Source organism: Lissotriton vulgaris, chromosome 2_2 (genome assembly GCF_964263255.1).
Source record: "Lissotriton vulgaris chromosome 2_2, aLisVul1.2, whole genome shotgun sequence".
In the NCBI taxonomy this organism is placed as follows: domain Eukaryota; kingdom Metazoa; phylum Chordata; class Amphibia; order Caudata; family Salamandridae; genus Lissotriton; species Lissotriton vulgaris.
The window spans coordinates 75,573,940-75,589,086 of NC_141688.1; the positions used below are offsets into that span (position 1 = coordinate 75,573,940).

The 15,147-nt window shown below is 45.0% G+C and overlaps 1 protein-coding gene across 1 annotated transcript in view; it reads left to right on the plus strand.

Moving 5' to 3' along the window:
• Window positions 1-311: 311 nt before the first annotated feature.
• Window positions 312-15,147, plus strand: part of MAN2C1 (mannosidase alpha class 2C member 1) — a 362,406-nt gene continuing 347,570 nt past the window's right edge. Inside the window, exon 1 of the mRNA XM_086959311.1 lies at window positions 312-672. Coding sequence (XP_086815437.1) covers window positions 563-672 — 110 coding nt within the window. The 5' untranslated portion in view covers window positions 312-562. The remainder of the gene's footprint in view (window positions 673-15,147) is intronic.

A 15,147-nucleotide genomic window follows, 5' to 3' on the forward strand; every position in this document is an offset into this window, starting at 1 on the left:
TTGAGCATGCGCACGGACAAGCAGATCTTTTCTTCTTTCCCCGTTCGCTGAAAGTACAGAAAAGCGACACCATCATCATTACGTGTTCCTAAAAGGTTTTCGAGGATAGGAGATTGAATTGTTATTAATTCCCTTCGAGAATATTTTTATGTATTTATACGCCTCTTCGCCACATTTCAGGGGAAGCTTAAAAATAGTTTCACTTCCGGGAGAAAAACATAGACTCGAGCCTGGAGAATTATACTCTTGTACTCCGAGCTCTTCTGGGGCGGGTCTTGCTCACTGTGGTGTATAACTCACGAGCCAGCCTAGTTTAGAGCTGGGAAGAAAGCCGGGTCAATCAGCCTTTAAAGAACCTCCATCTAGAGGCCAGTTACACATTCAGCCTCACCCGTACTGGAGCATTTAAGTGTTCGAACTTTAACCTGGGAGGAGCGAACTAGGTTGGAAAGGAGTGATTAAGTCTGATCCGATTGCGGAAAAGACGGGGGATGGGTACATGACTACCGTCCGAAGCAAAGTATTTGGGGAGCTTGTAGAGAAACAGATGCTTTAGGCGGGAATGTCGGGGGCACGTCTGCCTTTTGTGCTGAAGAACCGCCGCACCACACTGGAGAGAGGGGAGAAGTTCATTTCCGATATTTACTTTACTGACTGCAATCTGCGGGGGAGGTGAGGCAAAGAGGGGTGAAATAACACTCCATGGGGTCAGGGTCTGTGTGTCAGCACTTTGGGCTGAAGAGAAACGGTACTGTCACTATTCAGGTCTCGCATGAGACAGCTTTGTTCCATGTTTTTGTTTGTTTAGTGCATGCTGTGTTTTTTTACCTCTTCAATGTTTGTTCTTCCTGTGGCACAATGGCCCAAGTGTTCCTTTTATTGTTTTAATGTTTGCAATAATATATAGCGCGGACATGGCCTGAAAGCATCATTGTGCTTTACAACAGTTACATGATACAAGGGTACAGCAAGTTATAGTAACAATAATTACGTTCAGACATTTGCAGGTGTTTTTGAATTTGTCCCAAACTTCAATGGGACGCCATTGGATGGTTTGCAGGGTCGGGGAACGTGGTCACATTTATTGAGACCTAACACTAAGTGCGCTGCTGCATGTAGTGTTTCTCTCAGTGGCCTCGATGAACTTGGGGAATGCTGGAAAGAAGAGCAATTCCATGATCTATTTTGGAGAGAACAAGAGATTGCACCAGTTTTGAGGTCTTGTTCTGGGATCAGTTATCTGGCACCCCACAGCTTCCTGAGTTGGTGTTGTGCACTTTGGGCCATGACTGTGATGTGGTGGAGAGCTTTAGATGATTGTCAAGGGTGATACAAGTGGATCTGGCTCTCTGGACAATGGCACACCAGCCATCAGGGCGGGAAATTTGGCCATCCAAACCTGTACTGGGGTTTCTGCTTTCGGAGGTGAGATCAAAATAAATTCTATTTCAGTTAGGTTGAGTTTTAGATGATGGTTAGACATCCATTTTTGAATCTTAAGTAGCATGAATGAAAGGAGGGCAGGGTCTTCAGGGTAAGAGATTTCCATGTATATTGAGTGTCAGCGTAGAGGTGGAAGAATATCCCCTGAGAATCGCACCCAACGGTTCCAGGTACAGGTTAACAAGGATTGAGGAAAGCAGATCTTTTCTTCTTTCCCCGTTTGCTGAAAGTACAGAAAAGCGACACCATCATCATTACGTGTTCCTCAAAGGTTTTCGAAGATAGCAGATTGAATTGTTATTAATCCCCTTCGTGAATATTTTTATGTATTTATATGCCTCTTCGCCACATTTCAGGGGAAGCATAAAAATAGTTTAACTTCCAGGAGAAAGACACAGACTGTGGAGCCTGGAGATTGGAGAATTAGACTCTTGTCCTCCGAGCTCTTCCGGGGTGGGCCCTGCTCACTGCGGTGTAAGATCAAAATAAATTCTGTTTCGGTTAGGTTGAGTGTAGATGATGGTTAGATATCCAGTTTTGAATCTTAAGAAGCATGAATGAAAGGAGGGCAGGGTCTTCAGGGGAAGAGATTTCCATGTATATTGAGTGTCAGCGTAGAGGTGAAAGAATATCCCAGAGTTTCTGAGAATCACACCTAACGGTTCCAGGTACAGGTTAACAAGGATTGAGGAAAGGATCAAGCCTTGAGGGACCCCTTATGTACATTGACTGGTCCCGAAAGCAAGTTGCCCATTTTGTCAATTTGAAAGTGGTTGGTTAGGTAAGAGCTGAACCCATTCAAGACTGTGCCGCCATAGCCCATGCATTGTTTAAGATTGCGAAGGAGGTCCTGATGATTGACAGTGTTGAATGCAACGGACAAGTTCAGGAGGCAGGAGTTCCCGGAGTCAAAAATTCTAAGGGAGTCACAGACTATTTCTAGGATCACAGTGTCTGTGCTGTAGGCCTGGCGAAAATCTGATTGGAGAGAATCTAGGAGGTTGTTTGTTCAAATGTGTGAAGTGAGCAGGGAAGAAACGCAACTTTAAATGACTTTGCCTAAAAATGAAGGTATTCAGACTGGGCAGTAGTAGTTCATGTTCTCTGAGTTGAGAGATTATTTCAAGGGAGGAGAGACTTGATCCACTTTTTTAGGTCTCGCCTGTCGATGCGCATGCGCATCGAGCTTGCGAGACTATGGGGGCTTATCCACTCTTTAACCAACTTGCAAGGAATCGTGGCGATTCCTTGCAGTGCACGAGAAATTTAAGCTCAATGCGCATGCGCATTGAGCTTAAAAGCGCGTGCACATGCCCCCAGCCGCCTGCCTTGCCTACTCTCTCTCTCACAGCCTCCCCCAGCTCCGCCCCCTCACTTCTTGATTGCACGGCTGCTAGGCCGTGCCTCCCCTACTCTCCTCCCTCCTCCTCCTACTCTCCTCCCCTGCCTGCCGTGTCGCACCTCTCCCCGCTCCGCCCCCTCCCCTGCACGCCGTGTCAGCTTTCGGGAAAACAGCATCTCAGGGGCTGCCTCCACTTCTATGCAAGTCAACAGAGAAAACTCACACACTGAAACACACTATTTTTAAAACTAAATTCGCCAGCCTTCGACATCTGTTCTCCAGCCCCCAGCCGCCAGAACATCCCCTCTCTCTTCCCGGACACAGCCAGGATCGCAATTCTCCTCCCCCTCCCCCTCTCTCTACCCGGACACAACCAGGCTCGCAATTCTACTCCCCCTCAAGGCTCCCTCCCACGGCAATCCCCAACCCCATCCGCCAGCACCTCCCCTCTCTCTCGCACCCACCCCCAGCCGACAGCACCTCCCCTCTCTCTCCCCGCACACAGACAGGGTCGCATTCCTCCACAGACAGGCTGCCATTTCTCATCCCCCTCCCCAGCCACCAGCTCCTCTGTCTCGTCTCCCTTAACCATGCACAACTCACACACTGAAACACACTATTTTTAAAACAAAATTCGCCAGCCTTCGACATCTGTTCCCCAGCCGCCAGAACCTCCCCTCTCTCTCCCCGGACACAGCCAGGCTCGCAATTCTCCTCCCCCTCCCCCTCTTTCTCCCCGGACACAGCCACGCTCGCAATTTCCTCCCCCTCACCAGACGCCAGCACCTCCCCTCTCTCTCCCTGGACACAGCCAGCCTCGCATTTCTCCTCCCCCTCCCCATCCGCCAGCACCTCCCCTCTCTCTCCATGCAGTATCACAAACGTGTCTCGTTTTAAACACGCATTTCACAGCTTCGCATTGAGTACTAAAACATGTACATGTGTGGGAGTGAACGGCAGCGTTCAAATGTTGGTTGCAAGTTGCAGCCCGTTCCTTTCTGCTAATACTTACTTTGTATCGAGTGCCCAGCCTTCATACTTAAAACCAGGGCTTCAAACTGAGCCAGCAAAGGGAAGCCTCATTGAAAGCCCCCTCAGCCAGCCACCCCATCAACCCACACGAAACAGATAGAGGGCTGCCATTGTTTTTGATTTGGGTGGGCTCAACAGCATTTGAACGCTGGCTATTGGCATTGTAATTTATTGTTCATTATCAGACTCGCAAGAAATGGTGCTCGTTTAGCAACGGATCCTTTCGTACAACACACACTCCGTTCACACCACTTCGCCACACCACAACAAAATTTTCATACACACATACCCGGATCAAGGGGACTTTCACACACACCCTCTATTACGTCTCCTTGGGTTACATTTATACGCACACACAACACACAACACATACTACATTACACGCACAACTTATGGATTGCTAACACAGCTTATGCTTACTTAACACTACCAACCTGCTAGACAGTGGCCACAGCTTCTAATTACACTTGGGACACAAATTACACGCACAACTTATGGATTGCTAACACAGCTTATGCTTACTTAACACTACCAACCTGCTAGACAGTGGCCACAGCTTCTAATTACACTTGGGACACAAATCTGGCACACAATCTCTGATTCATATGCATAGTATGATTCATATGCATAGTAACAGACATCCCTATATACCAGGCGTACCTCCTCACCCACTCGGCATCTATCACCCACTCTGCATCTATCACCTCTGCAGACCCACTCTGCACCTTGCACCCACTCTGCACCTTGCACCCACTCTGCAGCTTGCATCCACTCTGCAGCTTGCATCCACTCTGCAGCTTGCATCCACTCTGCAGCTTGCATCCACTCTGCAGCTTGCACCCACTCTGCAGCTTGCACCCACTCTGCAGCTTGCACCCACTCTGCACCTTGCACCCACTCTGCAGCTTGCATCCACTCTGCAGCTTGCATCCACTCTGCAGCTTGCATCCACTCTGCAGCTTGCATCCACTCTGCAGCTTGCATCCACTCTGCAGCTTGCATCCACTCTGCAGCTTGCATCCACTCTGCAGCTTGCATCCACTCTGCAGCTTGCATCCACTCTGCAGCTTGCACCCACTTTGCAGCTTGCACCCACTCTGCAGCTTGCACCCACTCTGCAGCTTGCACACATACACACAGGAAAACACAACTCACAGCCAATACTTTACTGCTGATCAGTATACATCCAGACTCGCTACAAATGTTGCTCGTTTAACAACGGATCCTTTCTTACAACACACACTCCGTTCACACCACTTCGCCACACCACAACAAAGTTTTCATACACACATTCACGGATCAAGGGGACTTTCACACACACACTCTATTACGTCTCCTTGGGTTGCATTTTGACGCACACACAACACATACTAAATTACACGCACACCCAAAAATGAAAAAATGACAGCAAGTTCGAGGCACAGGAGGGATGGCTAGCTTTACTTTCAAAAGACTTGTGTCAAAACTAATAAAAAAAAAAACCACCCCATTCAGCTGGCCTACTATTTCCCCACATCCCTCTACAGCGTGATACGATCACACTCCCACAACCTCCATCACGCACCATCACTCAGCAACACACCCTCACACACAACCTTAACAGACTCACCCTCACACACACACTCAATCACCCTCACCCACTCACCATCACACACCATCACTCAACAACACCCCCAAACACTCCCACCCCCTCACACCCCCTCACCCTCACAAACACTCACCCTCACCCACAGTCACACACTCAACCTTCAAACTCGCACACCCTCACTCACCTTGACACCCTCACAACACTCAGCCTCACTCACGCTCAAACTATCACCTTCACTCACCCACACCTATCATCACACACTATCACATCCCATTACCCTCACCTTCACACACCCTCACACCATCACCCTCACACCCACACTCATACTCACACCGTCCAAGTCCACCCTCACAACCCTCAAACCCTCACTCATACTCACATCGCCACCCTCACACACCATCACACACACTCACACCCCCTGACCCTCACATCCACTCACCCTCACACTCACACCGTCAAAGACAACACTCCAACTACACCATAAAAGTACAATACCACACTACAACTCTACACTCCAACTACAACTCCACCCTCAAACTCCACACAAAAATAACGTTAGTCAACATTTACACTCACCCCCTCATCCTCACACACACACTCACAACACTCACACCCTCACTCATACTAAAACAGTCACCCTCAATCACTCTCACACACCATCACGCACCCTCAAACACCCAAAGACTCACATCCACTCACCCTCACACTCACACAGTCCAAGTCCACCCTCCAACTACACCCAATACCTACAATACCACCCTACAACTCTACACTCCAACTACAACTCTACTCTCTAAATCCACACATAAATAACGTAAGGCAACATTTATTTTAATACGTAAAATTCGGATTACACACTTGTAGCTATTAAAACATTAAAACTTAATGCAACGCAAGGACAGTGCAGCAATTAATACACAAAAATAAAGAAAGGGATTGTAAAATAAAACAGTTCTTTCACAAAGATCATAAATGCACACAAAATAGACAAACATATGAATACACAGCAAAAAATACAACAATTTTTAAGTGGACAAAGTGAGCTAAAGGAAAAAAATTCACAACAGAAAGCACTTACTAAAGTAAGGGGAAATAAACAAGTAAACAATGCCAAGAATAATCAAAAACACAAACAAAATGCGTCATCACAAAAGCACAAGACTCTGGTGTTGCTCTGACTGATGCTGCTGTTGAACGAAGTGTTTTGGTGGTGCTAAGTGCACAACCACAGGAACACCGTACACCAAAACAGCATCAAACAACATCAAAAGAGTACTACTCAACAACACAACAGCCAACGCCCCTTGCCCACGCAGCTCTTCACAAAAAATTAGGGAAGTACAGAAAATACAAAAACATCCTAAGACGTCTACCCTTATGCCCATAAATTAAAAGCAACACCCTTATTCTCACTGTTGCATACATCAAAGATAGTTCACATACACATTCTGATCTAACACATACTAAGCTACAAAACACGTTTGGGGAAGAAAATAGACTGCATACAGTACTACAAATTTACACATACTATGGCAAACTCCAAAAGGCTCACATGCACTTACCCTCACACTCACACCGTCAAAGTCCAGCCTCCAACTACACCCTATAACTACAATACAACTCTACACTCCAAATACAACTCCAGCCTCCAACTGTACACATAAATATCGTTAAGCAACCATTTGAATTATACGTAAAAAGAGGATTACACACTTGCAGCTAGTCCAAAATGCAAACTTAAAGCAACGCAAGGAGGGTGCAGCTATTAATACACAAATATGCAAACAGGGATTGGAAAATAAAACAATTCTTTCACAAAACGCATAAAATACACACATTACATCACTGTACATCCTCTTAATACATTGCTAGGGAAAATAAATTCAGCAAATACACAAAGTTTCCTTTAATACATCGAGTACCTCAATAACATATAATCCGGCTACTTCAGCATCACAGGAAAAAAACAATGCAAACACAACATACATAAATATATTATAAACTAAATAGCACTTCAAAGTTCAAATAACAGCTCTTGTACGTCAAATAACAAACACCAGCAAAAAATACATTACATTACAGTTTTAGAAAACATATGCATTACATATCGACAATTAAAAACAAGACTTTAATTTACATTACATTACAAACATTTACAAATATTACGATCGAAAAAAAATGTTGTCAACAGTTATAAAAACAACCTCCTATTCAGTCGTTAACTTAAAGATAGTATAGATACTACATTACATTACATAAAAAAACACTTTGGAATACATTCTTACCTGTCAAACGACGCAGCAACAGCACAGGAACAAGAACACGCCTTCCGCGCACCAACATTCTCGATCTCTGGGGAATTCCACCGTTGACGTAAGCAAATCGGAACGCAACGTCAAAAACGTCGCGCTCCGATTGGCTAGAAATAAACGTCAAGGAAACGTAAACACTCACAACACAAAAATAAACTAGAACGCTAACGTAGGGAACGTCAAGGTGACTCATTGCGTCGGCCATTTTTAAAATAGTAAAATTAATACGGGACTCCACAGACACCTAAAACACACATAACACCACACAGTAATTAAACAACATACACAGTTCTATTACATACAAAAATACACATAAGGTAGGACAATTACAAAGGGAAGATCTATCACGTTTTTTTTTACACGACACATATTAAATAATTAATATTAACATACACACACTCATAACATCACCCTCACACACCAAAACTCTCACACTCCTTCACACACCCTCAATCACCCTGACACAACAACTCCCTCACACACCATCACACACCTTCAGCCTCACACCCACTCACTCACACTCACCCTCACACACACTCACACCCCCTCACACTCACACACACTCACACACCCTCAATCCCCTCAAAAAATAACACCCCTCACAACAAGCTCACACTCACTACACCGGACAGCCGCACCCACTCACACCCCTCACACTCTCTCACCATCAACACCCCTCAGCCTCACACAGCCTTACCCTCATTCCCTCACCCTCACACACCCTCAATCACCCTCACACCATCACCCTCACACACCCTAAATCTCACCCTCAACAACTCACACACACTCGCACTCCCTCGCTCACCCTCACCCTCACACACCCTCACACCCCCTCACCCCCCCTCACCCTCACACCCCATCACCCTCACACACCCTCACTCCCATCACAACATCACACCCCTCACAACACTCTCACACTCACTACACCTCACATACTCACCCTCAAAAACCCTCACTCACACTCACTCACTCTCACTCACAATCACTCACACTCAGCCTCACACACCCTCACGCTCACACACCGTCACACACCCTCTGCCTAACAACACCTCTCTCACCCTCAATCACCCTCACACACACTCACACTCACACACCGTCACACACCCGAAACCTCACACCCCCTCACTCACCCTCACACACACACCCCCTCACCCTCAAACACCTTACACTCACACACACACGCTCCCCTAAAACCCATCACAACACTCTCACACTCACTACACCTCACACACTCTCAGCCGCAAACAACCTCACTCATCCTCACCCTCACACACACTCACACCCCCTCACCCTCACACCCCATCACACTCACACCCCATCACACTCACACACGCTCACTCCCCTCACCCTCACAACAACACCCTCACACCCCCTCACTCACACTCACTCAGACTCACTCACAATGACTCACACTCACCCTCACACACCGTCACACACCCTCTGCGTAACAACACCTCTCACACCCTCACTCACCCTCACACACACTCACACTCACGCACCGTCACACACCCGAAGCCTCACACCCCCTCACTCACCCTCACACTCACACACACACCCCCTCACCCTCAAACACATGACATTCACACACACACCCTCCCCTGACACCCGTCACAACACTCTCACACTCACTACACCTCGCACACTCACCATCAAACACCCTCCCACACACTCACTCACCCTCACACACCCTCACCAACACACACTGTCACATACACTCAGCCTCAAATCATGTGGCATTCCAAATGCTATAGGTGTCACATTCAAAAAAATTAAAACTATTGGCATTGTAAATGACTCATCTATCAATGTAGCTATTTGGAAAAACTACACACAAAAAAAATAATAAATTTTACAATACCAATAGCTCCCACTTTTCTAACGCGAGACCTATTGCATTTCCAATGCTTGTGTTACTGTGGAAATTGGATCTGTTGAAGGGACAGGTTGAATATGTTGGTCCATAGGGGGAGTAGATGTGTGGCAAGAAATTTGCAGATAGGACCTGGAATGGCATCCTGAAGGTGGTTTGAGGGTTTCACTTTGGAGATTGTTTGCTGCAGGTCGAAAGAGGACCACAAATGAAGCGCTTTGCAATGTAGAATCTCAGTTTCTGGAGGTTCATTGGTGTGTAGCGAGATATGGATGTCTCTGACTTTTCTGTGAAAGAAGTCCACAAAGCTGTTGCAGCGCGCTACTGATGGCTGAAGACCTGAAGTGGTAGAGGGGTTTGTGCGAGAACCTCGAACTGGCCCTTTCGTCTGTTCTTTGCAAAGTGAGTGGATTTGGCTCCAAGGATTCGGTCTTTGTATTGTTTTTGCTATGCAATATGCAAAGTTTATTCATACTCAGATGACAGTGCTCTTATCTCCATTCTTTTCAACACTTTCTGATAAGCTTTCTTTCTTAGAGTATTTTGGTCTAGATAATTTGCAGTACAGGGGGTGCAAATTTGTCGATAAGGGATTCCATGCAGGAGTTATATTTGCTGGTGGGCTCATTAATATCAAGGTGTGATGTAATCGAGATTAGGGTAAGAAGGGCTATGATGCCCATGGCTTCTGTGTCAAGGTTGGATTTGTCCCTGAACCATAATTTCTCTGTCTTGGGTTGACTGGAAGTTTTGGTTTAAGAGCTGGGGAGGGAGAATGGGATCTGCATGTGGTCAGACCAGTTGACAGGAAGGGGGTTGTATGACTGTAGATTGAGAGTATTGGAGATTATCAGGTCAAGGATGGCACCTTTGTGGTGTGTGATTTTAAGGCAGTGTTGTTAGAGATCATTGTATTTGAGAAATGCTGTAACTGTGTCCATTAGGTTGTTACCCTCAATTCCCCAGTGGGTGTTGAAGTCTCCAAGTAAGATCTTGTTGTCTGAACTGAACTGTTGAAAGGCGAAGAGATCCATACATACCTCAATGAAGGAATTGTTATTACCCGTTGGATGGTAAATCACATTTAGTCTGATGTTGGAGGTGGTGGATGTGGCCATTTCCACTGACATGCATTTGAAAGACTGAAACTGAGTTGTTTGGAGGATCCTTCATCTCAGTACGTTTCTGTGAATGAGTGCGAATCCTCAGCCTCGTCAATCTTCCTGATCTATATGTAAGATGGAGTAATTGAGAAGAAGTAGAAGATCTAGAACGTGGTTAGATGAGTCTTGAGCCCCGTTTCAGTGAGGAACTGGATATCTAGTTTGTTATGTTAATTTTGATATAGCGCACAACTCACCCATGAGCATCTCAGTGCGGTCAGCAGTTAAACAAGTATCAGCAAAATGAGAAGTCAAATTTATATTTTAAAATAGATGAGCTTTCAGCAATTTCCTAAATTTACAGTAGTTTGTGCAGGTGCGAACATGGAGCAGGAGCTTATTCCAGTAAGGGAGGAAAGGTGAGAGCAAACTCTCCATGCATCTCGTTAAACGTATGCGGGGGGACATCCAGCACAAGAGCTTAAGCTTCTGCAGGGTATGTACGGTTTGATTTTTAATTGAAGACATTTGGGGCCTTTGCCTCCTACAGCTTTATAAATGAGAGAGCTCCTTTTTTTCACTCTCAGCCAGTGGAGATCCTTTAACAACAGGGCCGAAGAGGAGGAGGAAGATTGAGAACGAGCCTGGCTGCCTTATTTTGGACAACCTGTAGTTTGGCTACCAGTGTCTCATTTACTGCCGCCAGAAGAGTATTGCCGTAGTCTAGTCTGCTTACTACCAGAGCTTGTATTAGTGTTCTTCTGGCAGGAATAGGACGAGAAGGAAAAATTCTGCGCAGAAGATGCATGTTCTGATATCATAATCCAGTGGTGGTTGATCCCTTTTTTAAAATTCTTTTGGGGGGCAGAGGGATAGACCCAAGTTGAAGAGGCCACCACTCATTGGACCAGATAGAAGTCACCTTGCCGAGCAGCACAATCTCCGAATTGTCTACATTCATGTGTAGATAATTATCATTCATCCAGTTGAAGATAGCTAAGATACCCGTAGCAAAGCGCTTTTTTAGTAGCGGCCAAGTCTGAATCATATGTGAACATCAACTGGTTGCCGTCAGCATAAGAGATTATTTCAAAGCCATAAGGCTGTACAATCTTAGCAAGAGGTGCCACATAAATATTAAACAAAGTGGGACTCCAACTAGAACCCTGTGGGACACCCCTGTTTAGTCGCATGTAGTGCAAGTTATAGGGGCTTAGGGAAACAGTTTGATATTAGTCTTCCAAAAAATGGTGCAACCATTTGAGCGCGGTACATTGTATCCCAATCTCTCGCAGCCTCTCTAGCATCCTGACATAGGAGACTGTCGAAGGCTGCAGAGAGATCTGGTAGCAGGAGCTTGACAGAACTTATCAAGTACAAGTTGTAGAGAGTCAGTCACTGCAAGAAGTGCCGTTTCCGTGCTGTGGCCTGGTCGAAATCCGGTTTGCGAAGGTTCCAGGATTTGATTTCATTCCAGGTAGGCTGTTAGCTGTTTATTAATTAAGCCTTCAAGTAGTTTACCCAAAAGAGGTAGCAAAGATATAGGTTGATAGCTAATGTATTTTGGTCAAGATTACCTTTTTTTTAGAGATGGGTAGAACGTAGGCAGCTTTCCATTCCAAAGGGATGGCGCCTGTTTCCACTGTGAGATAGAAAATCTCTAGAATAGCTGGAGCAAGACAGTTGCAACCAGGGACCTCCGGATTACCTCTATATAGTACAGGTTTCAAACCTATTTAAGATGTAAGTCCTATCTGCTATCCGATCTGCTTTACTGCTCGAATCACCTGGAATGTGAAATTTTAAATAGATATTGGAGATTTTCTCCTGAAAGAAATTGGCAAGGGAACCACAGAGGCTCTGGGACCTTATGGAGAGTTGGGCGCATGCCCAGGGGCTAATAAAATCTTGAACAACTTTAAAAAAGCACTTTAGGAGCGTTCCCTGCATGTTCAATTTGATTTGTGATAGCATTTCAACGCAAGATTCTGATATTTAGGTGATATCTAGATAATGCTAGTTTATATGAGTCTTCGTCATGAGGTTTTTTAGTTCTGCGCCATCTTCTCTCTAAGTTCTTGCACACTAATTTTTCCATTTTGAGCTCAGCGGTACACCGAGGGCAGACGGTCACAATTTTGGTGGAGCTACATTGTTTTGAAGGGGTACTATTAAATCCAGAGCCTCAGATAGAGTAGTATTAAAGGTGTATAAGATGTTGTTGACCTCAACAATTCTTACTGGCAAACTGGAGGAAAATGATTCACTGAAAGCTTTGGGAGAAAAATAGGTGCCAAGGCCAGCTTCACATTTTTGCTTACTAAGAGGCTGAGAAGATTGGACATAGTAGGGACATAGCAGGGAATCATAAAATGGTCCATCCATGTAAGAGGCCTAGGGGTCTCACATAAAATATGCTCTGTGTTAGTGAATACTAGATCAACCGAGGGACCTGCTTGATAAGTAGCGCCTCTAATACGTTGAGCCAAATCAAGCTTTTCCAAGTCTGCTGTAAGCTTCGCCACTTCTGAGTTAGTATGATCTTCCCCATGGTAATGAGTCACCCAGGAGAAGACATTTTTTGGTGGCTAATGCTTGGGTGGCTTTTTCTTCCACCAAAAGTTGGCTGAAACATGTCTTAGTTCCAGGAGGACGGTAAATCAAGGCTCTGTTTCAACTATCTGTAGCAGATGAACTTATTTTTAAAATACTAAATTCAATCGAGTCAGTTGTAGTGGTCGTGATCCAGGTAAAATTGAGTGTATTTTTAAAGGCTATAGCAATGCTGCCTCCTGATTTCAAGCATCTAGCTCGGTTGATTAATTTATAGTTATCAGGGATTACTAATGTGATGACTAGGAGATTAGAGGTATTCAGCCATGTTTCTCTTCAAGAAACAGATATCAAGTGACCGAGTGGTAATTAAATCCAATATTTTGGTTGAGTGCTTGGCTAATGACCAGTACAGAGCATTATTATAACAAAACTGGTAAGACAGGGTCAAAGGGAAAACTTTTAAAGACCAGCCTAGGTTCATATCCCCCACTACTCATTTATGAACAACACAAGGAACCTGGGGTCTAAAAGCTAACACTCAGGCGCTCAAGCTGCGCTTTCACAAGGGTAAAGTGGTACCTCAGTTACCAAACAGACAAGAGAAAAGAAATGAAATCTAGCATAAAGAAAAGAACGACTATTGTGATATATGAAACTATTCATGAAAGCATTCATGAAACAATTCAGCCCACATGATCTGGATAGCCATCAACTAATCTATGTGATCATTATCATTTGGTCAACCAGTAATTGAGATGGCAAGTCTCTTGATCATAGAGACCTCCAGTCAACAAGTCGTGGGCCGAATTCACAATCACTTAGGAAAATACAAAGAACAACTCAATCGTTGATAGCCATGAAGTGCAGTGCAGAACAAAAGAATAAGTGGTGAGTTAAAATAGGGTGTTGTGGCAAGAAACATAAGAACCTTTTTATTTGGAATATAGACACAGCCCTTTTGCTAAAAAAACAGAACCGTGCAAAAAAGGCATTTTCACAAATAGCTGCCACAAAAAGGGCAAACATGTTTCAGCCGAACGGGCACAGAATCCCAAGGCTTTCTTCAGGGCCTCTGCTCTTTAGATTCGCTACTGCATACCAAATGCTAATCCGTGAAAATTAAGTGCTCACCAAAAATAGAATGAATATATGGTTGGAATCAATACAACCTGTATACAGATCCTCCGCATCAAGGAATGCAGATGGCATCTGCAATGAATGAAAAATCAATGAAAAAACAAATAATATAAACGTTCTTTTCTTCAGTCAGATACACTATTAACATATTTTAGATGTAAGTATAAAGTTTAAAATGCTCAACCAGCTTAACCGGGGACTGGACCTCACCTCACCTGGACCATGCTCAGGAATATGCGAGGCCCCGCTCTGTGGACAGTAAGAAGGAAGAGGAAGCTATAGGATAGAGAAGAGGAGTGTTGCACACGGACCCATCTCCTACAACTCACAATACACAGTATCCCTCCACCCTAGCTCTACATCCACAAAGATGGGTAAAATTAAAAGGAACTGCAGGTGACCCCTCAAGCACGCAGGCAAACAAAGCACAGACACCCAGTGCTAAATCCTCTGTATGTAATACAACACACTGAAGACAAACTGCTCGAAATAGCCTCTCAGAATGTGTTTCCAAAGGAGGTTATTTGGCTCTTTGGTCTGGGAGTCCATTCTACAAATGCCCATAGCTATTCTTCTCTGGTCTAATTCTCCGATGGTCAGGAGGTAACTGTAACTGAATTTACCTAGGGTATGGAGGTCCTCCAGACACCCAAACTCTCAGGCATTCAACAGAAGTTCTCCCACCTATCCGTTGTTGCCTCGAAGGACTGCACTGAGTCTAGGGGGAGGCACAGATCTCAACAGGAAGCTCATATTAATAGGAC